Source organism: Solanum stenotomum, chromosome 6 (assembly GCF_019186545.1).
Source record: "Solanum stenotomum isolate F172 chromosome 6, ASM1918654v1, whole genome shotgun sequence".
In the NCBI taxonomy this organism is placed as follows: Eukaryota; Viridiplantae; Streptophyta; class Magnoliopsida; order Solanales; family Solanaceae; genus Solanum; species Solanum stenotomum.
Genome location: NC_064287.1, coordinates 5,009,994 through 5,036,847, shown reverse-complemented (window position 1 = coordinate 5,036,847; position 26,854 = coordinate 5,009,994). Strand labels below are relative to the sequence as shown.

Here is a 26,854-nt window from a genome sequence, read left to right as displayed (position 1 = left end):
TGTGAGACTATCGAAGATGGATTGAGAACCGGGAAGATCGCTTGTGTTGCTGTCTCTCCCGGATCTTCAGGTTTGTTAAAGAAGAAAAGAGAAGATGTGTCTTATATCTCTTATGAGGGGAAGAAGACCCCAAGGAAATCATCATCATACCAAGGTCGCTCTCGAACTTCATAGACTTTGTACTCGGCTTGTCATACACATGCTGATTAACAAAACACCCCTCCCCCCAGTTATCAAAATACCCTTCCCCCCAATTATCAAAATACTCCCCCTCTTATCTACCAAACTTTCCCTCCAGTTTACCAGACTCCATCTCATCACTACCGAAACGTTGCCCCTAATTGTGCCAACGTTCAAGCAAATTACCAAACGCCTCCCCCAATGTACCAAACCCCAACTCCACTTTACCAAAATACCCCCTTGAACTACCAAGCTCCACAACCAAATTACCAAACCAACTCGTATCCCAGATATCAAGCCCCCTGTCCAAACGCCCCAAATTATCGTCAAATGCCTCATTCTCAACAAGGCAATTACGATCACTCCCGTCCTAGATTTGAGAAGAAGCCCACTAGAATTTTCACTCCGCTCATTGAAAGCCAAACAAAGTTGTTCGAGCGACTAACTGCGGCAGGATATATTCACCCAGTGGGGCCTAAGCCGGTTGACACTAGTTCGAAGTTTTACAAACCTAACCAGAGGTGCGCATATCACTCCAACAGTGTTGAACATGATACCGAGGATTGTATCAACCTGAAGCATAAAATCCAAGACCTGATTGACCAGAACGTGGTCTCTCTTCAGACGATCGCGCCTAATGTCAATAGTACTACTTTGCCAAATCATGGAGCGTCACTATCAATATGATAGAGACAAATGTAATTGGTGTGTGACAAAGGCAATAGTTCTGATTGTTCCTGATGAACTGGAAATGGATGTAGCCTCGTTGAGCATTAGAGAGAAGAAAGAGTTTGTGATTCTGACACCCAAAATGGTTGTTGCCTTGGTGCCAAGAGAAACTCTTGCCCGACCAAAGTTTGTGATTGAAACAGCTGCTACCCAGGGTATGACCAGGTCATAGGTGCTACACACCGGAAGAGTTGGCTCAAAGAGGGCAAAAGAAAGACCAAACAAAAAGGAGGATCAGTGAAGCCGAGGCTGAGAAGTTCTGGAGAAAAATGTAGCCGAAAGATTATTCGATTGTGAAGCATTTGGAGAAGACGCCCGCTCAGATTTTTGTATGGGCTTTATCGATAAGTTTGCAGTTGCATAGGCAGGCTCTGATGAAGACTTTGGATGATACTTATGTACCCGTTGGTACCAACAATGACAATCTAGCAACCATGATAAACCAAATCTTTCGAGGACACCGAATCAGTTTTTGTGATGAAGAGCTGCCCTATGAAGGCAGGATGCACAACAAGGCTCTACACGTCACCATCAAGTGCCGGGACAAAATTATAAATCATGTTTTGGTCAATGATAGGTCCGGTCTCAATATCCGTCCTTTTTCGACTCTCAAGCAGCTGAAATTCGACTTGGAAAAGGTTCAACAAAACTAGGTCAATGTGAGAGGTTTTGATGGAGTACAAAGAGACACGATAGGGGCAGTAAACCAGGGTTTAATGTGGAGTTCCAGGTGTTGGACATCAATACCAGTTACAACCTTCTTCTAGGAAGATCGTTTATTCACATGGCCATAGTTGTGTCGTCTACCCTTCACCAACTGATAAAATTTGTTTGAAAAGACCAGGAATTGGTCATTCATGGTGAGGGGAGTCATTCTGATGGGTATGCGTCGATCATTGATGAGGTTTCCCGAGGTTACGATTTCTACACGGTAGAGCTGGTAAATGCCACCGGTGATGATTTGGCTTCGCAGCCCCCTATGCCTTATGTATACAAGATGATTGCTACAGAATGGTTTCAAACCAGGTTTTGGATTGGGGAAACATTGTCAAGGAATTGTCGAACCTATCCAAATTCCCGCTGAAGGAGAAAAGTTTGGTTTGGGGTATGTCCCGCCGAGTGTTGATCAAGCATTGTCCATGCCAATTCCTCATTTATACCAATCATTTCCAGTACGAGAGTATTTCGACAATGGTGCTCTCGGGGAAGGAATATGGGGCCTTTTTGAAGAGATTGACGCAGTCATGAAGGATAAAGCTGGGACATCAGGCATATGTGACGCAAAACCGGAGGAGCAATTGCAAAATTGGACCTCCACACCACTCTTGATTTCCTGCTCATCTGGGTAGAAAAGACATGTGTTTTTGTTTGTTTTTAAAATCGGTGGTAGTCCGGAAAAGCCCCGAGACCCACCCTTTATGCAACTTTTATTTGTTTGAAGTTTTTAAATTCCTTTGTGATGTTTAAAAAGGCAAAATGGCCCTTGGCCGTGGCCAAAGTTTGTTCTTGTTTTTCAACCTAAAAGAAGCCTTTTTTATCGAAAACTTGTATACTTACCTGTTTATATTTTACTTGCCTAACTTTGTTTGTTTATAATTTCAGTAATATTAATTTAAAACTTGTCAATGTCATGTCATGTCATGAACCGAGTGAAAAAAATGAGGCGGGTGATGATGAGTGCGAGGAATATGAAGAAGAAAATGAGGTACCCGAACATGTTGCCGAAGAGTTTTGACAATTTCAGAATCAACACAAGCTGAATTTAGAAGAAACTGAAACTGTGAATCTCGGAGATGAGGATACAGAGATATGCCTGGGCTGAGTACGAATATGGTGTCCCATAAGTTGTTGATTAATCCAGAATTCAATCCAATAAAACAAAAGACTCGGAAGTTCAAGCCTGAGTTGAGTTTAAAGATCAAAGATGAGATTACCAAGCAGATCGAATCTCAAGTGGTGGAAGTGACGCAATATCCGACTTGGTTAGCCAACGTTGTTCCGGTTGCCAAGAAAGATGGAAAGATCAGAATTTGTGTTAACTATAAATATCTCAACAAAGCAATCTCGAAGGATAATTTTCCATTGCCAAACATCCACATTCTCATTGATAACTGTGCTAAGCATGAGATACAGGCATTTGTCGATTGTTATGCAGGTTACCACCAAATCCTGATGGACGAAGAGGATGCAGAAAAGACAGCTTTCATTATGCCTTGGGTGTATATCAATATCGGTGATGCCGTTTGGTCTAAAAAATGTCGGTGCTACTTACATAAGGGCTATGACGACCATCTTTCAAGATATGATTTACAAGGAGATCGAGGTGTATGTAGATGATGTCATAATCAACTCCCACGAGAGTTCTAAACACTTGACTCACTTGAGGAAATTCCTTGATTTTCTATGCCGATACAATTTGAAGTTAAATCCCGTCAAGTGTGCTTTTGGAGTGCCAGCTAGAAAATTGTTGGGATTCATAGTTCGCAGAAGGGGCATTGAGCTTGACCCTTCCAAGATCAAAGCGATTCAAGAATTACCTCCTCCGAAGACCAAGAAAGAGGTGATGAGTTTCCTGGGAAGGTTGAACTAAATCAGTCGGTTTATAGCTCAGTCCACCGTGGTGTGTGAGCCCATTTTCAAGTTGTTGAAAAAAGATGCCTTGACCAAGTAGACCAGAGAATGTCAGACTGCTTTTGATGTCATCAAGAACTATTTGTCCAATCCACCGGTGTTGGTTTCTCCGTAAAAAGGGAGTCCATTGTTGCTATATTTATTGATCTCAGAAAACGCATTTGGATGTGTGCTTGGTCAACATGATGAGACTGGGAAGAAGGAGCGAGCCATCTATTACCTGAGCAAGAAATTCACTCCATATGAGGCTCGTTACACTCTTCTGGAGAGGACATGTTGTACTTTGACTTGGATTGCTCAAATGTTGAGACATTATTTGTCTTCTTATACCACATACCTTATTTCCAGGATGGACTTGTTAGAGTATATTTTCCATAAAGCAATGCCAACCGGGAAGTTGGCTAAATGACAGATGCTTTTAAGTGAGTTTTATATTGTGTATATGACTCAGAAGGCGATAAAAGCACTTGCCTTGACTGATCATCTTGTGGATAATCCAATTGATGAAGAGTATGAACCGCTCAAAACTTATTTTCCCGATGAAGAAGTAGCGTTTGTGGGTGAAGATATTTCTGAAGCATACCCTAGTTGGAGAGTGTTCTTTGATGGAGCGGCAAACCACCAAGGGAAAGGTATCAGAGCGGCCTTAGTATCAGAATCTGGTCAACACTATCCTATGGCGGCCAACTCCGATTTGATTGCACAAACAATATGGCTGAGTATAAAGCTTTCATCCTAGGTCTCAGGATGGCCATGGATATGAATGTTCATAAGCTTCTGGTTATTGGAGATTCAGATTTATTGATTCATCATGTTCAAAGAGAATGGGCCGTGAATAACCCGAAGATCACACCGTATGTACGGTATGTACAGAAGTTGTGTAAGAGATTTCGCAAGATCGAATTCAGACACACTCCCAGGATGCAAAATGAGTTGGCTGATGCCCTTGCCACCATTACCTCAATGATTAAGCAGCCTGTCCATTGTTCACATGTTGAAGCGGAACCAGACGGTTTACCTTGGTATTTTGACATCAAGAAGTACTTGGAGACCGGAACTTATCCTGATAATGCAACATTCAACAAGAAGAAGTCGATACGCCGTATGACCCTCAATTTCTTTGCAAGTGGGGAAATCCTTTATAGAAGGACTACAGATTTAAGTCTTCTCAGATGTGTTGACGCTAGTGAAGCTGCCAAGCTTCTAGAACAAATACATGCTGGAGTTTGTGGTACTCACATGAATGGGCTCACTTTGGATAGGAGGTCCTCTAGGCTGGTTATTTTTGGATGACTATGGAGCATGATTGTTGCAAGTTTGTGCAGAAATGTCATAAATGTCAAGTGCATGGCGATTTGATTCGACTGCCGCCTCACAAACTCAATAATATGAGTTCACCTTGGTTGTTTGTAGCTTGGGGCATGGACGTCATTGGTCCGATAGAGCCAGCCGCCTCTAACAGACACAGATTCATTTTGGTTGCCATTGACTACTTCACCAAGTGGGTGGAAGCACATTCGTATAAGTCGGTGACCAAGAAAGTTATAGTTGATTTCGCTCGCAATAATTTGATATGTAGGTTCAGTGTACCAGAATCCATCATTACTAATAATTGAGCGAATCTCAACAGTCATTTGATGAGAGAGATATGCGAACAATTCAAGATTACTCACCGAAATTTGACCGTTTATCGTCCCCAAATGAATGGAGCTGTAGAAGCTGCCAACAAAAACATAAAGAAGATTCTGAGGAAAATGATTGACAATCATAATGGTTGGCACGAGATGTTGCCATATGCTTTGTTGGGTTACAGAAAGACTGTCAGAACGTCGACTGGAGCTACTCCATATTTGCTAGTATATGGAACAGAAGCAGCTATACCTGCAGAAGTTGAAATACCTTCATTGAGAATCATTCAAGAAGCTGAATTGAGTAATGTTGAATGGGTTCACAAGCAGATTGATCAGTTAACATTGATTGATGAGAAGAGAATGGTTATTGTTTGTCATGGGCAACTGTATCAATAGAGAATGATTCGTGCTTTCCACAAGAAAGTAAGAGCCAGGATATTTGAAATTGGTCAATTGGTTCTCAAACGCATTTTCCCTCACCAGAATGAATATAAAGAGAAATTTGCACCAAATTGGCAAGGACCCTACATGGTTCGCACAGTATTATCTGAAGGTGTCTTGGTTCTGTCGGAGATGGATGACATTGAATGGCCGAAACCAATCAACTTAGATGCTGGCAAGAGATATTATGTGTGAAGTTTTTGTTTGTATTTCTTGTCATTTCCTTGTAATCATTTTGTTTGCTTGTATTCGCTTCGTTTAAAATTTTACCCATTTTGTAATGAACTACGTCTGACCTAAATTCTCAAGGATGAGATACGTAAGCGGCCTATGTCGGCTTCGGTCACCCCTTTATATATTTTCCATATTTTCTTTTGTATTTGAACTACGTTCGACCTGAATTCTCAAGAATGAGATACGTAGGCGGCCTATGTCGGCCTCGATCAGTTTCTTTGTAAATTTCCTATTTCTGTTATTCCTCGGGGGAACTACGTTTGACCTGATTCCTGCGTCGATGGGATACGTAGGCGCCACAATGGTTCGGTCATACCTCTAGTAAAATTTATATTTTTTCTTTACGATAGAAACTGGTACATAACTTTTGAGAGGGACTCAAAAATTCTCAAGAAGAAGATCTTTTCAACAAACCAAGACTAAAGTTACTTTGAGATTTGCAATTGGGACAAAATTTTTGAGAAGATTTCAAAAATTCCGTGATTTGCTCACCAATAGTTCGAGATAAGCCAAGGCAGTTAACTGGGATAGAAATTTTGAGGATGACCTCAAAATTTCAACAGGGTTTATTGGAAATTTAGAGCAACTTTGAATACTTCCCAGCAAATAATCAGATAGATCTCGAGACATCACCTCCAAATGGCATTCATTAAACTTGACGTGACATGACACTTGGCAGTAACTTTTTCCAAACATTACTTTTGAAAATCTATTTTCCTTAAAAGTTTTTCCTTCATGTTCTAATTATTTTTGCATAAAAATATTTTGTCTTATCTATCAAGAGGCGGGAGATCGGAGAAGTCAACCGGAGATAGTAATACAAGGAGCAGACAACTGAAGAGATCGACACAGATCAATTCATTTTTTAAAAAAACTAACAATTTTTCTGCGGATGCAGGTTTATAGGTTTACCTCAAAATCAGCATATACCTCCACTCAATTAATATGGAGAAGTCAAAAGGGCGGAGAGCTTCTCAAAATTGACAATTTTTTTTTGTGGATACAGGAAATATTTTAGGCTTCTTATGACAAAGAATTGAGAATATGAATAGCATTATTCAAATTCTCAACAAGGCGAGGTCCATAACGAATATTAAATTATGTTCGAAAATGGAACAAAGGAAAATCTCGAAGAAAGAAATTTTTATTTATTTTCCAGCAACTAAAGATACTTGGAGGACATTATCTAAATCATATTATCGAACATGATAATAGTACTACCCGGAGAGTCATTTACATCTTATTGTCAAATGAAATGATATCATTACTCTTAGAGTCATTTTTACTTATATTGTCGATTGAGACTATATCGCCATCCAAAAGATACCCAGAAGATCACTTATGTTCTTCGGTGAAGCATCATCTTTGTTCGGTATCAGGGAGGCATCATAAAAAATTCATGCATTGCAAGAAAAGAGACTAATGCATTGCAAGAGAAAGATTCATGCATCGCGAGAAAGAGATTTATGCAGCCTGAGAAAGAGGTCATGCATCGCGGAAAAAAATTCATGCATTGCAAGAGAAGATTCACGCATTGCAAGACGAGATTCATGCATAGAAAGAAAATATTCATGCACTGCAAGAGAAGATTCATGCATCGCGGGAAAAGAGTCATGCATAGTGAGAGAAAGATTCATGCATAGCAAGAGAAAGAGTCAAGCATAGTAAGAGAATAAGTCATGCATAGCAAGAGAAATAAATCATGTATAGCCAGAGAAGGAAACCATGTATTGCAAGATGAAGAATCATACATCGCAGATAAAGAGTCATGCATCGCAAGAGAAAGATTCATGCATCGCGAGGAAGGAAACCATGTATCGCGAGAAAATCAACATCATTGTCGTTTGCAAGAATATTTTAAGAGAACCGTCAACAACGACGTCAAGAGAAACTATCAACATATTACATCAGCCTACTTTATTGCTTCGACATCAAAAGAAGAGTACATTGAAGATTATATTGCAAATATAATTTACAAGCTTTATTTGCTTTACATCAAACCCAATTAAGTTGACGTCAATGTTCAAGGAGAGAAGTCAAGTGTCACACGGTAAAAGACACTATCTTTCCATTTGAATTGCATTTTTATGCTAATGAGTTTTATCTTAGTCTTTATCGAGAGCATCCGGGAGGATGAATTCTCAAAACAAACCACAGGTGAGGACGACATTAAAAAGGATGCAGCACAACGTGCAACTTTTCTTAGCAGCGAACTGGGACACAGTCAAAAGAGGAGTGCCAAACTCTTAGGACGCGAGCAGAAAAATGAGTTCCACCACAATCAAACCAAACCCCTATCAGAAGGCATGTGGGTTTATCTTTGGGTTTGTTGGTTTCAGTTTCGCATCCAGAAATGTTGGTCTCCACCGGAGGCATCTTTCCAATCTGAGTAACAATGCACCAAGAGCTTTGGAAATTATGTCTGTGTAAGTTCTTAATTATGAGTGTGAAGCATGCCACATTTATGGCTAAGAGGTTGAAAGCCTCTTTTTTGTACTCGAATGATTTGTCACTCTTCCGAAATCGAATGATATCTTAGCATAAGAGATCTCATTTTCAACCGATTGAGTCGAACTACAAGCAGCCTGATTTCCTAGGTTGAGGAATATGTAGGCGGGATCAATGTTGAAAACTCGGCTATATTCCAACATTTGCTCTTAATCTTATTCTCGACCATTTTGGTCTTTCCATAATTTGATATCGGGATGAATTGTGAATTCTTTCAGAATCGTGCGTTAAATCAAGCGTATCGAACTACAAGTGGCCTAAATTCTCATATAGCCTGAGATACGTAGGAAACCCACTTTCGGGGTTCGGCCATAATTCCTAAAGTCCGTACCAAATTCCTTTTCCAAAAGATGAGGACATGGTCGGTCAAAATTGGATTAGTCAATTTCATTTTTCACTAACTTCTTGCATTAATCCGAGTAAAACGAGGGACAATTGTTGACACCCAATTTTGACCCCCCCTCCCCCCGATAATAATTAATTTTCGAGCTTCTCAATTTCCAAACGATTTAGAATAATTAGTTTTATAAAATTCAATTATTTTTCAAAGTCATTTTAAGTGATCTTAGTCGATTTTCATAATTTATAAATGGTAAATATATTTCATATAAATTTATAGATATAATTGGTATATTTCATAAATATTTGAAAACCATTTCAAAAGGGTTTATTTTAAATATTCTATTAAAATTAGTTTAGTTTAAATTATGTTTAATTTTAAAAAATAATTGGTTTATAATTAAATTAATTATCTTATTTTGTTAAGATTGAGAAGCTCATTAATTAATTTGTATTAATTCATTTTATTTAAGGTTCGACCAAATTCATCGATTAATTTCGATTTGGTTACCTTTGAACTTTATTTAGGCCATTATCTAATTACAATTTTAGCCTAATCTAACCTTTTGCTCAAACCCACTTTAAGACTAAATTTTGGGTCTTCCTTTAAATTTCCAGCAACCCTTCCATTCCCAGCGGCCCATTTTCTCTTCCCTCACCCCAATCCGTTTTCAATTCCAACTTTCCTCCTAATTCTAGCCGACCCAGGCCCATCAGCAGTGCAATTTTCAGCAGCTGCATAAGCAAAAACAATTCCTCCAACCCAATTCCAAAACATCCGACCCGGCCCACTCAAATTTCAACAAAGAAAACCCAGAAGCGACATCAGCGTCTCAAAATGCCAACATCAGCGTTTCCAGTAAACGACAGGGCCACGTTTCGTTCAAACGGCACTCAGGCGGCGTCAATACACAGAAGCAGATGGCATGTTCACGCCATATCAAAATGGCGCCATCAACACGCTACAACGACAATCAAATAATGTTGGTTTTCAAATGACTCCAAATGGAGATAGACAGAAAGCAGCGAGAAATGCAAAGTACTCTGCTCTTCCTTGTCCTCTTCCTTCACGCCTCTCTCCAACTTGTACGAATCGCAACAGGCAGCAGCACGTGGTTGTCCCATTTCCTCTTCCGGAATGGGACGAAACTTGATAGAAAAGGGTGTTTGTCCGAAATGGTGAAAGATTTGGGGAGGTTTGAATTTCGAATTTGGGCCCTCGTTTCTGTCCTTTTTTGATCCCTTTCCCCCCATTTTTGAAACCTACTTTTCCCTTCTATATATTTTCTTTTATTCACTGTGAAAGGGGAGAGATTTTGGAGTTGGAAAAATTATTTACGAAGGAAGAGGAAAAGCTAAGCGAATAGTCACAAAATTACACATAAAAATACATTCGAGGAAGAGTAAACTAGGCCCCTCGCTTGCCACTCCGTTCGTGATTATGTGGTGGAACTCGTTCCTAGCACCTAAGCTCGTCGTCTCGGATCGTTGCACCACTAAAGGTAAACTTATTCTGTTTGGGTGGGAAATGAGATGATATGTTGGTCTGTCTCCTTCCTTTTAAAAGATCGCCTCGTTCTCTTCTTTGTTCATGACTTTGTCTGTTGAAAGGTGTTTGGTTTTGAATCAATGTATTTTAGTTGTTTAAGATTAAAAAATGAGTTTTTTCTAGTAATTTAAGGCTGAAAGTTCTGTGAATCATTGAACTCTAATCCTTTATTGTTATTTTTATTTTATTCTTGTGTTTTATCGGCTTTGTCTCCATTGCTTATTACTCGTTTGGTTTAATATTAGGTAGGATGGACGAAATAATTTTCGTTGGTTGCCATTGTGACCCTTCTTTTGGTCTTTTAACGTCGTTTTCTTTTAAAAAAATAGGAGCAGAATTTTCTTAATTAGTTAATGAGTAGTAACTTGTATGTTGTCTTGTCCATGGTTCGTTGACTTATTAGTTTGTTCTCTTCGTTTCTTTTTTTAAGTTCCATGATTATTTTGCCTTTAGCAACACATGTTAGGTTCGAGTCGGTGTTTCTATCCGCCTAAATGCCTAGTCGAAAAATGCTCACCATCTATAGTTAAACTTATAAGATATGAAGTCGTATTATTGTTTAAATCACAGTTCGCTTCAATCCTTATTTTGTTGTCAAAGTTAATACTCACTTCTCTTTCCTGATTATCTCATCATGTCGGCCTGCTCATTTTTATTTTTTTTTAATTTTTAGTCTTTGAAGTTTTGCCCAAGTTTTTGTGTGCACTTGCAGTATATTCTCATATGTAGTATGTTTGCTAAATTTATGTACTATTATTGCTTAAATTTGTAGGTATTTTTTTTCAAAATCATATCGAATTGGTCATTTGTTCTTCACGTTTCTTTAATATGCCTTTTGTTGTTACTCGTTTAGGACTTCGTATTTAGCTTACATGATTCATGACAACTCCTCCTGCCAAAATGGTAATCAACTGTTAAGGATATATTGTTAGTCATCGTTTCATTCTAGGCATTCTTTGTCCCTTTTATATTTTTATATACTTCACTGCAACTTGGGGTTGATCGTATTATTCTAAATGTAGCTTAACTTGGTTAATGGCCAAAAACATATTTGTTATGCTAAAAATGGCCTCATATTATCGTTCTTTCATTAGTACACTTGACATGCTTTCTTAGTATCTAATTTCCTTTGAACTGAAAGTTTCCCTTTTGTTTTATGTGTTAAAGGCATATTTGTCATAAATCTTTTTTTTTTCCAATATGTCGTGGAAGTGAATTCTTCGTTTATTTTGGTATAAAATATGACAATCTCTTTCTCCATTTCCTTCTAATATACTAATTTTCATTCCCTTTTGATTTTGCATGTAAATTTGTCTGAGTTCACCATGAACTCCTATTTCCTTGTCCCGCATTTCATGAGAGCCATAAAGGCTCAAATTCCTCCTCCATCGAGTCAGCTATCTAAAAATCGACGAACAGGTCTCGGAGTTGAAAGAATACGGAGCATATCGGGAGTTGAAGAGATTAGGCCAAAAAAAAAACACCTTTATTTTTAAAGAAGTTGTATTTTGTTATTTTTGGGCCTAAGCACTTGTCATTTTAATTGTTATTATTGTGTTAGTTTAGGCCACGTGGAAGACTTGGGTTGGGCTTAAGGCCCAAATAGAAAATATTTCTATTACGTTAGAATAGGACAGGTATAAATGACTCAAATGGGCCAAAAGCTCAAAACGAAAATGGGCCCAAGTATTGGTCCAGGCGGACAAAAAACCAAACTTGGGCCTAAATCTCTCTCCCTCCTTTCTTTATTGTGTTGGTTTATTTGTCAAATACCTGCTATTAATCTTAAGTTTATCACTATTAAGTTTTCCGACAGATAGCCATTCTGAACTAATCTTCTAAAAAATAACTAATTAAATATTCACGTCCTATAATATTGAAATATAATCTATCAAAGTGTTTAACTTAGATAATATCCCAATACTTCTCCTTTTCCCTTTTTTTTTAAAAAATAGTCTTGACTAAAATAGTTCAATTTTGCAATTCAAGTTAAGTTAAATTATTTTAGTCAAATAATTAATTGTCGGATTACCGCATTAGCGGGTGTTCTAAATGCTTTAAAATCCTTCCTAGAACACTAATAAGAACCCCGAACCCCTTTTAAAGTTTTCATTTGATTTCTGTTTTAGTCTTTTGAAAATAACAGGTTTCTTAATTTTACGGGAAAATGCATAAGTACCCCCCCCCCCAACCTATGCCCGAAATCTCAGAGACACACCTAACCTTTACTAAGGTCCTATATATAATTTTCTATCCCTTTTTGGCCTACATGACACTATCTTGTGGGCCCATCGCGTGTTGATAATTTTTCAAGGATAGTGTCACGTAGGCCGAAAAGGGGTAGAAAATTATATATAAAATAAGTTCGGGGGGGGGGGTAATAGGACCTTAGTAAAGGTTAGGTGTGTCTCAGGGATTTTGGGCATAGGTTGGGGGTACTTATGCATTTTTCCTAATTTTACTTTAAAATTAAGTGGCGACTCTAAAACCAGTCAAAGCATATTTTTAAATAAAACAATTACAACTCAAGAATTGTATTGAAAACTCTTGATATGAACTTGTTCCTTGATGATTTTTAGTTGAATCATTCTATTGGTCGACTCTCGAATAGGTCTTGTTCTATCTCTGGAATCTCTATGTGTGATAAGTCTTCAAAGCATCAATATAATATTTTTTTATTGAAGTTAAGAATATTCATTTATGTATCTCCAATCCAATCGAGATTTAGTTCAAAAATTTTCATGAATTCAATCCTTGTTTGACTTGATTTGAAGTTAGCTAAACTTCCCATAATTCCAAGCTACGTAATTCCTTTTGTTCAATTATGATAGATTTTCATGTCTTGAACTCCAATTTTGTTATCTCTTGTATTCAGGTTAGTAAAACAGAAATAAAAAAGATGAAATTGAAAGACAGAAAATGTTGACACCCAATTTTGACCCTCCCCAACATAGATTGATCATTGAGCTTCTCCAATTTTAAATGATTTAAGATAATTAGTTTTTATAAATTTCAAAAAAAAAATAGTTTGCAGGTTATTTTAAATAAGTTTTGTCACTTTTTATAATTTTTAGATAATATATATGTTTTACATAATTATATATAATTAGTATATTTTATGATTATTTGAAAATCGTCTCAAAAGGATTTTGTTTTAATTAAATATTTTGGTTAAATAGTTAAGTTATATAATAGTTTATATTTTAAATTATTTAGTTTATATTTGAGTTAACTATTTTATTTCGTTAAGATTAGAAAGCTCGTAGTTAATTATACTAATTCATTCTACTTAATTTTTTAACCGATTTCACCAATTAATCTCGATTTGGTTAGATCTTAAACTTAAGAATGGCTAAGTTTACAGCTCATTTGGTCATTCTAACATAATCATCTCTTGTCCCTCCTTTTGGATCAACTTGTAAGAGAAATTTGGGCCCTTTTCTAATTTTTTCCAGCAGCCCATGAAATTTCCACCCTCTATCCAAATTCCAGTAGCCCAACATTCCCAACTAATACATAAACCAGCCCACTTTTATTACTCCTGACCCGGCCCAAAATCCTAATCCTAATTAAACTTCAACAGTAGCTCCAGAACGGGAATAGTGTATTAAAAGTGACAAAGTAGTTTGTTAATTAGGTAGGAGTCCTCCAAGTTTTAAATATTAGGTAGAAGTGACAAATATATAATTAATATTAATGAAATTAAAAAATCTTTCCTCAACAGCCCCAAACTTTTAACTTTTACACTTTTACCCTATATTTTTTACCTCAAAATACCTAAAATTTCACTAAAATATATGAGAAGAAAAAAGGCGGTACTTTTTTCTCACCTGCAGCGTCTTCAACAACGAGCCTGAAAGACAACTACCAAGTCTTCAACGAGGCTGAAGTATGCTTCTCAATTCCCTTCTTCTTCTTTTTCTTCATCCTCATCATTCTTAATTTGTAAGCATATATGTGGTTTATGAGAAGATCTATCAAGAAAATTTTGTGAAAATGGATACCAAAAATTTTTGAACTTTTTGCATTGGATTGGTTCCGTTTGATCTTGAAATTAACTCAAAAGAGCATTATTGATAAGTATAAAAATTACTTTGTGTCCATTCTTCAGCTAGGTTTATTAAATCTAATTTGATTATTTCAGCCAACAATTTTCGTAGTTGTCTGGACAACTGCTGAAGCTGTTTGTAGAAATAAATAAACATCTCTGTCACATATAGAAATTGTCTAACAACAGTCTGTAGCTATCAGACGATTATAGAAGTTGTCCAACAACTGTCTGTAGTTATCGGATGATTATAGAAGTTGTCCCAACAACTATTGCAGTTGTTTGTCAGTTGTGTTCAGTTGTTGGTCAACGCATTAGTTTTTAGGACAAGTAATATAATTGTGGGCAAAGTATTAATTGTTGAAATAAATAATTGAAGAATTATAACAGTCTCCAAAGCTACTAAACTTTTATGCTAATTGTTGATAGTTGTGAGGTAACTAAATAGATGTAAAACAAGTAATCAATGTTCTTTTGCAATTTTGCAGTTCTTTGATGAATGTCTTACTTGTGATGTCTCCAGGTATTGTTTCCCTCTATGGAAGACCATATAATAATAGGAGTTGATTTACATGGTGAATGGGTGGAGAATCCTACTCGTTATATTTGGCGTTCGAAGGGCCGAGAGACAGAACCGATAAAGATAAACGATAATGTTACGTACGATGAATTGGTTGACATCATTGTTTCTAGGTTTGAATTAGATTGTGATAAAAATGATCTCTCTATTAGTTACATGCTTGGCTTTATTGAAAATCAAAAAGGAGCTCCTTCTAGAATAAGAAATGATCTTGATTTGCGATTTTTTTTGGATGATCAAAGTAGGCCAATTTTAAGGATATATGTGGTTGAGAAGATTATAGAGACTACAAATTCAGTTGTAAATGATGAAGAGCATCCTGTTACAATGGATATTTCTATAAATGAGGAAGCTTCACTACATCCGATATCAACACAAGGTAGCCGTTACACAGATGATGACGACACAGATTTTTATAAGGGTAAAATTTTCAAGGACAAGCAAGAATTAACTAAATTGTTGAAGCTTGCTTCCGTGAAGAAAGATGAAAGATTCAAATCTGTGAAGAGTTCTAAAGATGTGTATTGTGCTAGATGTGTAGATCAGAATTGTGATTGGTGGTTGCGAGCTACAAAACTTAAAAGTTGTAATAGATTTGAAATTACAAAGTATCGCAACATTCACTCATGTGGGGCACAACACCTTACAAGTCATCATCCACATGCCTCAGCAGATGTCATTGCAGAATACATACAACCTAATTACTTGAATGGAAAAGGTCCCTCCACAAAAGACATAAAAAATATAGTGCAAGCAGATTTGGGCTGCAAGATTAGTTACTGGAAGTGTTGGAAAAGCAGTGAGATAGTAAAGGCTATGATAAGAGGGACACCAGAGCACGGATATGCAGTTCTAGATGGTTATCGTCATATGCTTATGACTATAAATGAAGGAAGCAAGACATCGTTAAAGCTTGATCACAAGGGAAGGTTCAAATATTTTTTTGCATCTTATGGAGCTTGGATTAGGGGGTTTGTGCATATGAGAAAAGTTTTAGCCATTGATGGAACATTCTTAAGAGGTCGTTACGATGGAGTTTTGTTGTCTGCTGTCGCACAGGATACAGAAAATCATGTTTTTCCTGTTGCATTTTGTGTAGTAGATAAGGAATGTGATGCCGCATATGAGTACTTTTTTGAGAAATTGTTGGACATAGTCCCTGATACTTCAGAGTTGTGCCTTATTTCTGATAGGCATCCAAGCATAGAAAAAACACTATCAAAATTTTACTCTGAAGCATACCATGGATGTTGCACAAGGCATCTTGGTAAAAATGCCCGTAAAAATTTTCATTGTGGAACTTTTCTTGGACATTATTACCATGCAACAAAAGCATATCGGAGAGATGTGTTCCATGACCATTTTGAACAAATCCGAATTATCAATGCGGAGGTCGCTGATTATCTTGAGAATGTTGGGTTTCACAAATGGAGTAGAGCATATTTTCCAGGAAACAGGTAAACTTTCTTACTAGTTCAAACATAAATATTGCAGGTCTCTAACAATTATTGTAGTTGTTGGAATAATTAGTATAGTTGTTCGAACAATTATTGTAGTTGTTAGGACAATTATTATAATCGTTGGAACAATTATTATAGTTGTTGGACAACTTTCATAGTTGTTTCAACAACTGCAGAAGTTGTGGGACATTAAAAACAGTTGTTTTCAAAACTACAATAAATATTAAAAGTCTGCAATAGTTTGTACTTTAATTTTTGATATTTTTAAATTTTTATATTTCAGATATGATGTATTGATCTCAAATATTGCTGAGTCTGTTAATGCAATGTTCAATAAAGCAAGAGAATTTCCCATTATTGCCTTGTTCAATGATATAAGCAAGAGATGGTCGGAAAAATTTCATGAGAGAAGAATGGCATATGCCAAGTTAAAAACCACTTTCGTTCCTTCAGCTGAAACTAAAATAATGGCTAATAAGAATCTGGGAAATAAATTATTGGTCCATCAAATTGATGAAGACACATTCAGCGTCACCGCGGACAATGGAATTGCAATGGTCCATCTTCGAAGTAAAATATGTTCGTGTCGAGAGTTTGACTTGGATAAAATACCCTGTCAACATGCTATGGCTGCGCTCAGACACAAATTTGGAGATGAATATGGCAAGATGATTTATGAGTACTCTTATCCGTATTATATGGTAGAGTCATATATACTTGCATATGCAGATCCAATCTATCCAGTGCCAGCTGAAGAATTTTGGAATCTTCCTTTGGAAATTTTAGAGAGAATAATACCTCCACCTGAAAAGAAAACTAAACCGGGAAGGAAGCGGCTGAAACGAGTACCTACTATAGGAGAAGTGGTTTCAAAGACAAGAAATAAATGCTCTCTATGTAAAAGATTTGGCCACAAAAAAACTTCATGTCCTATGAGATCGAATGAAGTTGCAGGAACAAGTAATGGTGTAGTTTCATGAGTTATTATCGTATGCATAACATGTATTTACAGATGCTATGATTAGTTCAAACAATTATGTAGTTAAGATTTTTATTAGATGTATACCAACAACTTCAAAAGTTGTTGGACAATGGATACAGTTGAAGGGGTCAAGTTTTTCAATTAATTGCACATTATTAAACAACTGCTTTAGTTTTTCCAACAACTTTTTAATTGTCCAACGTCTTCTCACAGTTGTCCAACAACTTCGCATAGTTGTCTAACAACTCTAATAGTTGTTGGGACAATTTTTATAATTATTAAGGTTACTTCGCATTGATATTGAAGATCAATAGAGTTATTTTGTGAATTATTAAGTATAAACTAAGTCATTTAACAATAATTGAAGATCGATCGAGTTATTTTGTAAATTATTAGTATAAACTAAGTCGTTCAGTAAAAATTAACGATCAATCGAGTTATTTTGTGAATTATTAAGTATAAACTAAGTAATTTAACAATAATTGAATATCGATCGAGTTATTTTGTGAATTATTAAGTATAAACTAAGTCGTTTAACAATAATTGAAGATCAATCGAGTTATATTGTGAATTATTAGTATAAACTAAGTCGTTTAGTAAAAATTAAAGATCAATCGAGTTATTTTGTGAATTATTAAGTATAAACTAAGTAATTTAACAATAATTGACGATCGATCGAGTTATTTTGTAAATTCTTAAGTATAAACTAAGTTGTTTAGTAAAAATTAATGATTGATCGAGTTATTTTGTGGATTATTAAGTATAAACTAAGTCGTTTAGTAAAAATTAAAGATCGATCGAGTTATTTGTGGATTATTAAGTATAAACTAAGTCGTTTAGTAAAAATAAAAGATCGATCGAGTTATGTTGTGGATTATTAAGTATAAAATAAGTAGTTTAGTAAAAATTAAAGATCGATCGAGTTATTTTGTGAATTATTAAGTATAAACTACGTAATTTTGTGCAAAACAACTAAAGAATTGGAGGAACAACTAAACCAGTTGCAGGAACAACTAAACTAGTTGTAGAAACAATTGAACCAGTTGTACGAACAACTGAAGTAGTTGTAGGAACAATTGAACCGGTTGTACGAACAACTGAAGCACTTACAGGGACGATTGAAGCAGTTGTAGAGACAATTAAAGTAGTTGATAACAAAAACACAAAATACTGAAATAATTACATCAAAAACTAACACAATAATTTCATTGATCCAAATGTTTTGTCAATGAAGTACTAAAATCAACTTTGTACACAACTACTCTCTCAAGGAATTAATTCCTTCTCAAGCACAACAACAACATATTTCATCTTAAAATTATCCACCTTATTGTCGTTAACGCAGCTCATATTTGTCCCAATAAGCAACTGATCAATAAAAACACAGGCATATGGTCCACATGCCGCACGAGAATTGCTACTTGGCACATTCTTTAGACGCTCATATGACCATGCATCATTCAAAAAAATTTCAGACAAATGATTGAACATCCCGCTCTGCTTGAGTAGTTTGGGCCACAATTCGAGAATGGGTTGAATCAATGTAAGAAAAGTCAGCTCATCACACATATGAATATTGCAATCATAAACTTGAATCAAGCCCTTCTCCATAAAAAATTCAAGTGCAATAAAGTGTGTATTCTTTATGTTCATCACGGTGTAAATTCCTTTTGCTCCATTCCACTTTCGGCCATGTGGATAGGGCATTTCACCCTTATAGTACTTGAGTATGTCACCGTCCATCTCAAACGATGTGAGTGCCTCATGCATTGGTGGAGCACCATCCACTAAACTCTTCTCTCTCAAGTTGTTGTACTGATCATACAAGGTGTTGTAGAAATTTAGATCTAAAATAAGATCTGTTTGGTCATAGTGCTTGGGATACCAAATCTGTCTCTTGCGCATAAGGGACAAGATCTCATCAACTTGCTGCCAAAATAAAGTTGAGAGTCAATTCAATATCAATAAATTATTGTATAAATTAAAAATATAGTAGTATTTACCTTGCACTCGAACAAAAAATATGGATCAGTCATGCTCACCAAGTCCTGATAATTAAATCTACCATTCAAATACATTTTTCTTTCCTCTTCTTTTTTGCTAATGAAGACACTAAAGATCTCTCTTTTCTCCACATCAAGAGGTTTGTACAAATTCACTTCCAATCTACTCTTCATTGCATTCTTGGCTTTGGAATTCATGGCCAACCTTCTTTTTAACGCAGGAGTATAAGGAGATTTTCTTGCATAGCTCGGATATATAATCCTCTTTGATTGCTGTCCATCTAACTTTGTTGACAAAGATTTTACTTCATTCAAAAGAGTTTCATACTTATCACAACATGTTTCACATTTACAGCAATAATCAATATTGAAGGCATTCACATTTGTTGTTTTTATCACACCAGTGGTATCTTCTCCCCTACCAAGATCAGCTAAATATGATTCATCTCTTCCTACTCCACCAAAAGATCTACAAGTATCCAAAGCAATCTGGCCATCACCGTCTCTCTCAACTCCATAATTTCTCGCAACACTATTCTCTCCACCAGTTATCTCAAGACCTTCTTCAACAACAGTTATATTCAATTTTATAGCTGTTACAAGTGCCAACTCTTCTTTTAAAGCATCAATTTTTGGATCCGAAGTATCTTCATATGACTCAATATCTTGAACATAAATTTGTTACTTCTCTATGTTTGTTGAAAAAAGAAAAGGGTGAACAACCTGATTTTACATCTGCATTTTTTCAAAAAAAGTTATTCATAATTTAAAAACAACTGAATCAGTTGTCCAATTACAACTTCAGTAATATGTGATTGTGGAAATCACTTTTATTGTTGTTGGACAACTAAAGTAGTTGTGGAAACAAGTTTAGTTGTCTTATAATTACAGTAGTATTTCAATATTGCATAACACAATTAATATTATGTAGATATATAGTATTTTTGAAATAACTAATTTAGTTGTACAATAATAGCTAAGTTGTATGTTTACAACTTTTACTATTGTTGGACACCTTGAATAGTTGACAGAACAACAAGTTCAGTTGTCCAATAATTACACTACTTATTTAACTTTTGCATAACATGACTACTAATATTATGTAGATATAATCTTACTTGTTCTTTTGTCTGATAAATAGGATCTATATTTGTCTTGTAAGCAGGTGTTTCATCCATCCATTTAATCATTCTTGGAATTGATTTTTCAGGTGAAGAATCCTTGGCCAATCATTCAAGTGCCAAAATAGCTTCAAACGCCCAAGCCTACAATATAATATTAAAAATAGCTTAGTATCGATAATAAAGTCAAATAATAATTTAACTAAAAATTATAAAATAAAAATATGAATTTAATTACTTACGGCGAACGCCCACGGACATCCATGAACATTATACTGAGATTTGATTGAATCTAGCTCTTTCAAAAGATAGCTAATGGTAAGATCAAAGCTAACTCGACCCCATGGATATGAATTGAACACACTTTTTTTGGATGCCATCTTTAGCCAATGAGTTTCTATCTTCTTTTCTGCACTTTTTGAACACAATACACAATGCAAAAACCAAACCATACTAATAGCAAGCTTTTGCTTTTTGGTTAAGCATGGATCACTCATCTTTCTATGAGTACAACAGCATTTGCAGATTGACCCACCAGATCAACCAAAATTTCACCTTCTTTTCAAATTTTCGCTAATTGTTGACTTAGAGGAGGTAGGGAATGACACCGAAGTCCAGTCATAATAGCGAATTCATTAATGCCAAAACAAAGAGGCAAACCATTATAATCAATCCAAACCTCTTTTTTCTTTTCAGAAAATATACGACGAAGACAAAGGTCATGTACTAACTTCATTGGAAGTTGTACTGCTACAGATTGATCCAACTTCAAAAAGTGACCAAAACAAGATTTTTTTAAATCATTTTCAATTTTTTGTGCGATTAAAATCTTTCTAAACTCAACAAATTGAGCTCCAAAACCAACTCTCGCATTGATTCTTGAATCATAAGACCCAGACACACTCAAGTGGGTCTTAAACTTATACTTATCATTGAAAATGATTTTCACATAATTTGGAGAGGATTCAATACCTTCTTCTTCTTTTTCATCCGATTGTTCACTTTCACTTTCTTCGCTTTGTTCCTCTCTACTTGATTCATCTCCATGACTCTCACCATCTTTTTTCTATCCTCTTGAATTTTCGTTGCTATTTTCATCACTTTTTTCTTCACCTGATAGGTCACTGTTATTCTTACTATTTTTTTTTCATTTCACTAGATTGATCGTCACTACTTTGATCACTTTTTTCTTCTCCAGATGGTTGTCCACCGATACTTTGAAGTGTTGTGGTACCTCTTTTTCTAGCAGCAGTTAAGCTCTCAGCATTTTCTTTAGCATTTGGATTGGATGAAGATGTTCCAGTTCTCTTCCTCTTATATTGAAGCATTATAACTACACTAAAATAGTTAAAAAATAGTAAATAGTAAGAAATTAACTGAATAGGATCAGCAGAAAAGGAGCAATAGTGGTACATTATAGATCAATAATTAAATTATTTGTCCTACAACTAATGAGTTGACCAACAATTAAACACAATTGTCTAACAACTGCAGTAGTTGTTGGGACAACTTCTGAATCGTCGGACAACTACAGGAAGTTGTTGGACAATTTCTGTATTAACAAAAATATAAAGTTATTTCTATAAACAACTTCAGTAGTTGTCCAAACAACTACTTAAGTTGTTGGCTGAAACAACTAAATTGAATTCACTAAACCCAGCTGAAGAATGGACACAAAATATTTTTTATACTTATCAAAAATGCTCTTTTGAGTTAATTTCAAGTTCAAACGGAATAAATATAATGTAAAAAAACAAAAAAATATAATAGCAAGATGATGATGATTTTCTTCTTTATTAAACCCTAATTTTATCCTTTGAAATAGAAAAGAGAAGAAGATTTACCTTGTATTAGAAGCTACTGATTGAAAAGAAAAACACAACAAACTCAAAGAAGATTTGATGATTTTGAAGATGAAGAAGAAATTTTTTTTTTTGAAAAAAAAAAGTCCCGTTCTTGCATTCCAACGTTCCCCTGTAACTTCAGTTTTAAAAAGAAAATTGAATAAATTAAAAGGTTTTAATATGCTTCACAATTTAAAATAAAGTCTCCTAAGTTTTAAAAATACTAATTTGGTCTAATATATTAATTAAGAGTTAAATTAAATTGAGGAAAAGATGAAGAGGCCCCACTTGTCCCTTTTTTTTAATTGGAGACTTGTGAGGCATTCTTACCTCATTTTTCCTCCAGAACAACAACAACATCTTCAGCTACAGTACAACGCCAATCTCACGGCGTCAAAGAAAAATAGCAACAAATTGGTACGATAGCAGCAGCCCAGCGTGACAAACAGCTTTCACTTTTGTCCTTGCATCGTGAGATCAATACACGTAGCATCTCAAGGACAAGTGAATTGATCGAGTTCGTTCGCCTCCCCCTTTCCTCTTCCGGCATGGAGTTAAAGCTTCAGGAAAAGTTGTCTCCCCAAAATGGTGAAAGATTTTGGGAGTTTGATTTTTGAATTGGACCCTTTCTATCTGGATTTCGGACATTTTCCCTCCTAAATTCGGAACCCTAGTGATTCCCTTCTATATATAATCGTTTCCTGTTCACTGTGAAGGAGGAGGGCGAATTTAATTATTTTTTTTTGAGCTGATACAAAGGAAAGGGTCCGTTGAAATACAGAGGTTCCTCTGAGGCAAGAGATAGACCCAAAAAAAAAACCCGCAAATATTATAGAGAGTGTTCAGGTTTTGTTTCCCTTTCATCGAACACAACATTTTACCGTTCATCAAAATCTCTAGCAGTCGCTGGAAGTCGTGCTCTCCAAGCTCGTTCTCGTCCTAGTATCGCTGCCCAGAAGAAGGTAATACGCCTTTCTCGATAGCACTCTCTTCGCCCCCCATTTTCCTTTTTTGAGTTGATATTTTCGATATTGAAAATATATATTCACTGGCCGTTTTGTTTGTCAAATATTAGTTGGATGGTGATACCAGTGTACCGTGTGTGTTCCTGGTTGATTTTGTGGTCCAGTTTTGGAGGCTTAGCTAAAATTTCCTTTTCTTTTGTTGGCTTTATATTCGAGTTGGCTGATTGCGATTTTCTATTCGAAGCATGTTTGAATAGTCCAAGTTGAATAGGAAAAATCAAAACGTCTATATCCTGAGGTCATTTTAGTGTCTTTACACTCCCTGTTTTGGGATTGTTTCGACTCTTCTAAATCTGAAATTTTGTTTTATATCTACGTGAGAGTTAGACATACTTAGGCCTTGTATGTAATAAATTAGTCAAGACTTCCCATTTGGTTCGAGCTGGAATCTTTCCATGATGTAGTGTGGCGTCTTGTTCCTACATGTATTGACAAAAGCATGAACTATTTTCCTTTCTCCAATCATAATAACTTATGCTGACAGAATCTTATTTTTAGAAAAATTATGGCTCATATTCCCGATTATTTTGCATTTAACTGTATGCTCTCTTTAAGAAAGGCCAAAGGTCAATGAAATTATTTCCATCTTTTTTAAGTACTTATGGAGGTTCATTCTTTGATATTATCACATGTGGGTCATCTTCAATAATGAAGTAATAACGTGTCATACATAATGTTTGAATTTGAATGTAACCTCATAGCTACTTATTGTTGTTTTCCTCATGTGAAAGCTACTGTCTCCTCTAATAATTTACCGTTCCTTATTTGTTCTTCTTTTTTGCAAAACTTGAGGTTAATTTTAAACTCAAAATAATTTGCATGCTCCCAAGTGCTAATCTTTCATTTTGTTATCATTGCATGTGATACCAATCCGAGTTCACTTTGGACTCCACTCTCGTATATCCTTGCGTCGTTTCGGGTCATCCTCACATATTCGGTTAAAAAAGAAGCTGAAACAGGTCCCTCGAAACCCCAAAAGCAGGCTGTATCATGTTGTATACAGGGGAATATGCAAAATATATGCAAATATACGATGACATACAGGTGGAAAATTGGAATTACAGGCTGAAAAAAATGCAAAAATATAGGTGTACAGGTCTAACGGTGAATACACATGAACAAATGTGGAGATTTGGATTGAAAAATCATTCCATATACATTGATATACACTTAGTGTATATGGCTTTCTTAAAGCTTTAAAAAGAAATAGGCCCAAGGAAATTGTCAACAGGTCCAACAGCGAAAATGGGCCTGAGAGGTGTCCAGCAAAAAAGTTGGGATTTAAATAGGCCCAAACCCATGATTGGGTATTTTTAGTATTAGGACAGGTTCACGAACTTGGGCCAAAAGCCCGAATTTGATCTTCTTCTCCCTTATATTTATTTATATTTATGTTGACTAACTCTTTCGCGTTTGGTTATTATTTAATTAAATTCCCCGAGAGAAATCATTTCTTCTTTTCTTATACTTAGTTTAAACATATTTATATTTTTATTTCCACTTAATTCCACTTATACTCTTTAAATTCGACTTGCACTTTATAAGTTACTCCCCTTTAGTTTATTCCCCCTTAAGATAAATAAAGTGATAAAAATAATAATAGTAATAAAAAAAAAGTTAAAATAAATGAGCTCTTTTTACTTAATTTAAATTTCAAAAAAATAATTAGTTAAAATAAATGAGTTATTTACTTTGTTAAACTTTCAAAATTAGTCAAAGTCGTGAGTTCTTTACTTAGTTAAATTCTAAAAATAATTAGTCAAAATAAGTGAATTCTCTTACTCTAATTAAAATTTCAAAATTAGTCAAAATCATTTTGGTCAAATCGCCGGTCAACCGCGAGTTAGCGGGCATTCCGAGGGCCTAATACCTTCTCGGAATGTACATTGAACTTCGAACCCTTTTATTTTCAATGAATTTTATCTGTTTAAATCTTTTGAAAACCTTTAATTCTTTCTTGATTTTTATTAAAAATTAAGTGGCAACTCTGTTCTTTTGGAAACTCGATTTCGCTTAAACTATAAGCTTAATCGATTTTTCGAAAACTCAGTCATTTTTTCCTTGTACATATATTTTTAAATAAAACAGAAAATAAAATAATCCGAGTCCACAGAATCCACGGTGTATTCTTAAGAAATTTAATCCTCTCAAGTACATTATGTTGTAGATTAATTCCTCCCAAGATAAAACTAATTAACTATTAAAAAAGTAGCGGTAATGAGAGAAAATCTCTCTATTGATAGCCATCTATAGGTGTGAACATACATGTTCAAAAAAAATAAAACGAATTAATCATTAAAGAAGTAGCAGTAATGAGAGAAATCCTCTCTATTTATAGCCATCTTTAGGTGTGAACATACATGTTTAGAAAAGATAGGTCATTTCCAAGTGAACTTCAATCTCGACTATTAAATAAATTTTGCCTAAAAAATTATCAACCAATCACGACGGCGGGGGGCACCCTATACTTAACTCTTTATAAGCTAAAGGAAGTGTTTCCTAATATAAGGACAAACAATTCCTTTCTTCTATCAATATGGGAGAAGTGACTTTTCATTTTCCTCCAAATTGGCTCCCCACATTTCCCAATTTCTCATTCACACCTTGCTTAAACCCAATAAATTCCTTATACAATTGAACTAAGGCTAATTGCAATTATCTAAGGTTTTCTTTTGTGAGTGTGGAATAACTTCTTACATCAACAAAACAATCTCCGAATGAGTTATCTCGTTCATTGATTCGACTTGTTTTGACCCCCCTTTAATACGACTTGATCCTATTTTCAAGCTCTAATATACATTCGTTACTACTTCTTTCTCTTTCTCTTTATTTTTCAAAAAAAATTAATTCGAAAGATTGCTAACACAACTTCTTAAATTCATTCGATCTTTAAATTTACATTGTATAGAGGAACTTCAATGTTCTTGGGACATGAAATGGATAAAACTATAATTTGTGTAATAACATTAAATTATTCTCTATGCTTGGACATTAGAATGTGGAATCATGAAGAAAAAGAAAGGCATAAAAAGTAGAAGTATAGTTTGTAATATTTTTTAGTTTATCCATGCATAGCATTTTGTATTTGTTACAATTGAAAGAACTTCTACTATGGTGTAAAGACTAAATTAAAATTAAAATTTTATTTCTTAAGAGAGTACAACTCCTGAAAAAGAAAAAACTTTTTTAAAAAAAACATTGAAAATGTTCTAAACGACTGGGATCCATTATGTGTATCCTGAATAGGAACATTTAACTAGGGGCTTGTCGACATAGAAGGAATTTTATTTAGATATATATCCATTGAATCTTAACGCAATCTTTTGCCCCTAACATTACCTGCAATTAAGGGTGGCAACGGAACCGGGAGGTACCGGTACCGGTTCCGGTTCGTTAACGGTTCCGTCTCGGTTCCGGATAGTGCTGATTATATCCGGACTTGTTCCGGTCCGGGAGGGGTAACGGGACGGAAACCGGGATTTACCGGTCCGTCCCGGTCTGGTTAGTCCCGGTTCCGGTCCGGTTCGGAACTTTTTTTTTTTTTTTTTT

General features: G+C 35.4%; 3 protein-coding genes across 3 annotated transcripts; all 3 read left to right on the top strand.

Annotated features, from left to right (window-relative positions):
- Positions 1-4,287: 4,287 nt before the first annotated feature.
- LOC125868413 (uncharacterized) lies at positions 4,288-4,833 on the top strand. The gene has a single exon (XM_049549070.1). It carries the CDS (start codon positions 4,288-4,290, stop codon positions 4,831-4,833), a length of 546 nt encoding a protein of 181 aa, XP_049405027.1.
- Positions 4,834-5,240: 407 nt separating this feature from the next.
- On the top strand, positions 5,241-5,807 carry LOC125868412 (uncharacterized). The gene is made up of 2 exons (XM_049549069.1): positions 5,241-5,396; positions 5,568-5,807. The coding sequence occupies exons 1-2, from the start codon at positions 5,241-5,243 to the stop codon at positions 5,805-5,807; spliced, it is 396 nt and encodes a 131-aa protein (XP_049405026.1).
- A 9,021-nt stretch (positions 5,808-14,828) lies between these two features.
- On the top strand, positions 14,829-17,310 carry LOC125868411 (uncharacterized). The gene is made up of 2 exons (XM_049549068.1): positions 14,829-16,327; positions 16,614-17,310. Exons 1-2 carry the CDS (start codon positions 14,829-14,831, stop codon positions 17,308-17,310), a joined length of 2,196 nt encoding a protein of 731 aa, XP_049405025.1.
- The last annotated feature ends 9,544 nt before the right edge of the window (positions 17,311-26,854 follow it).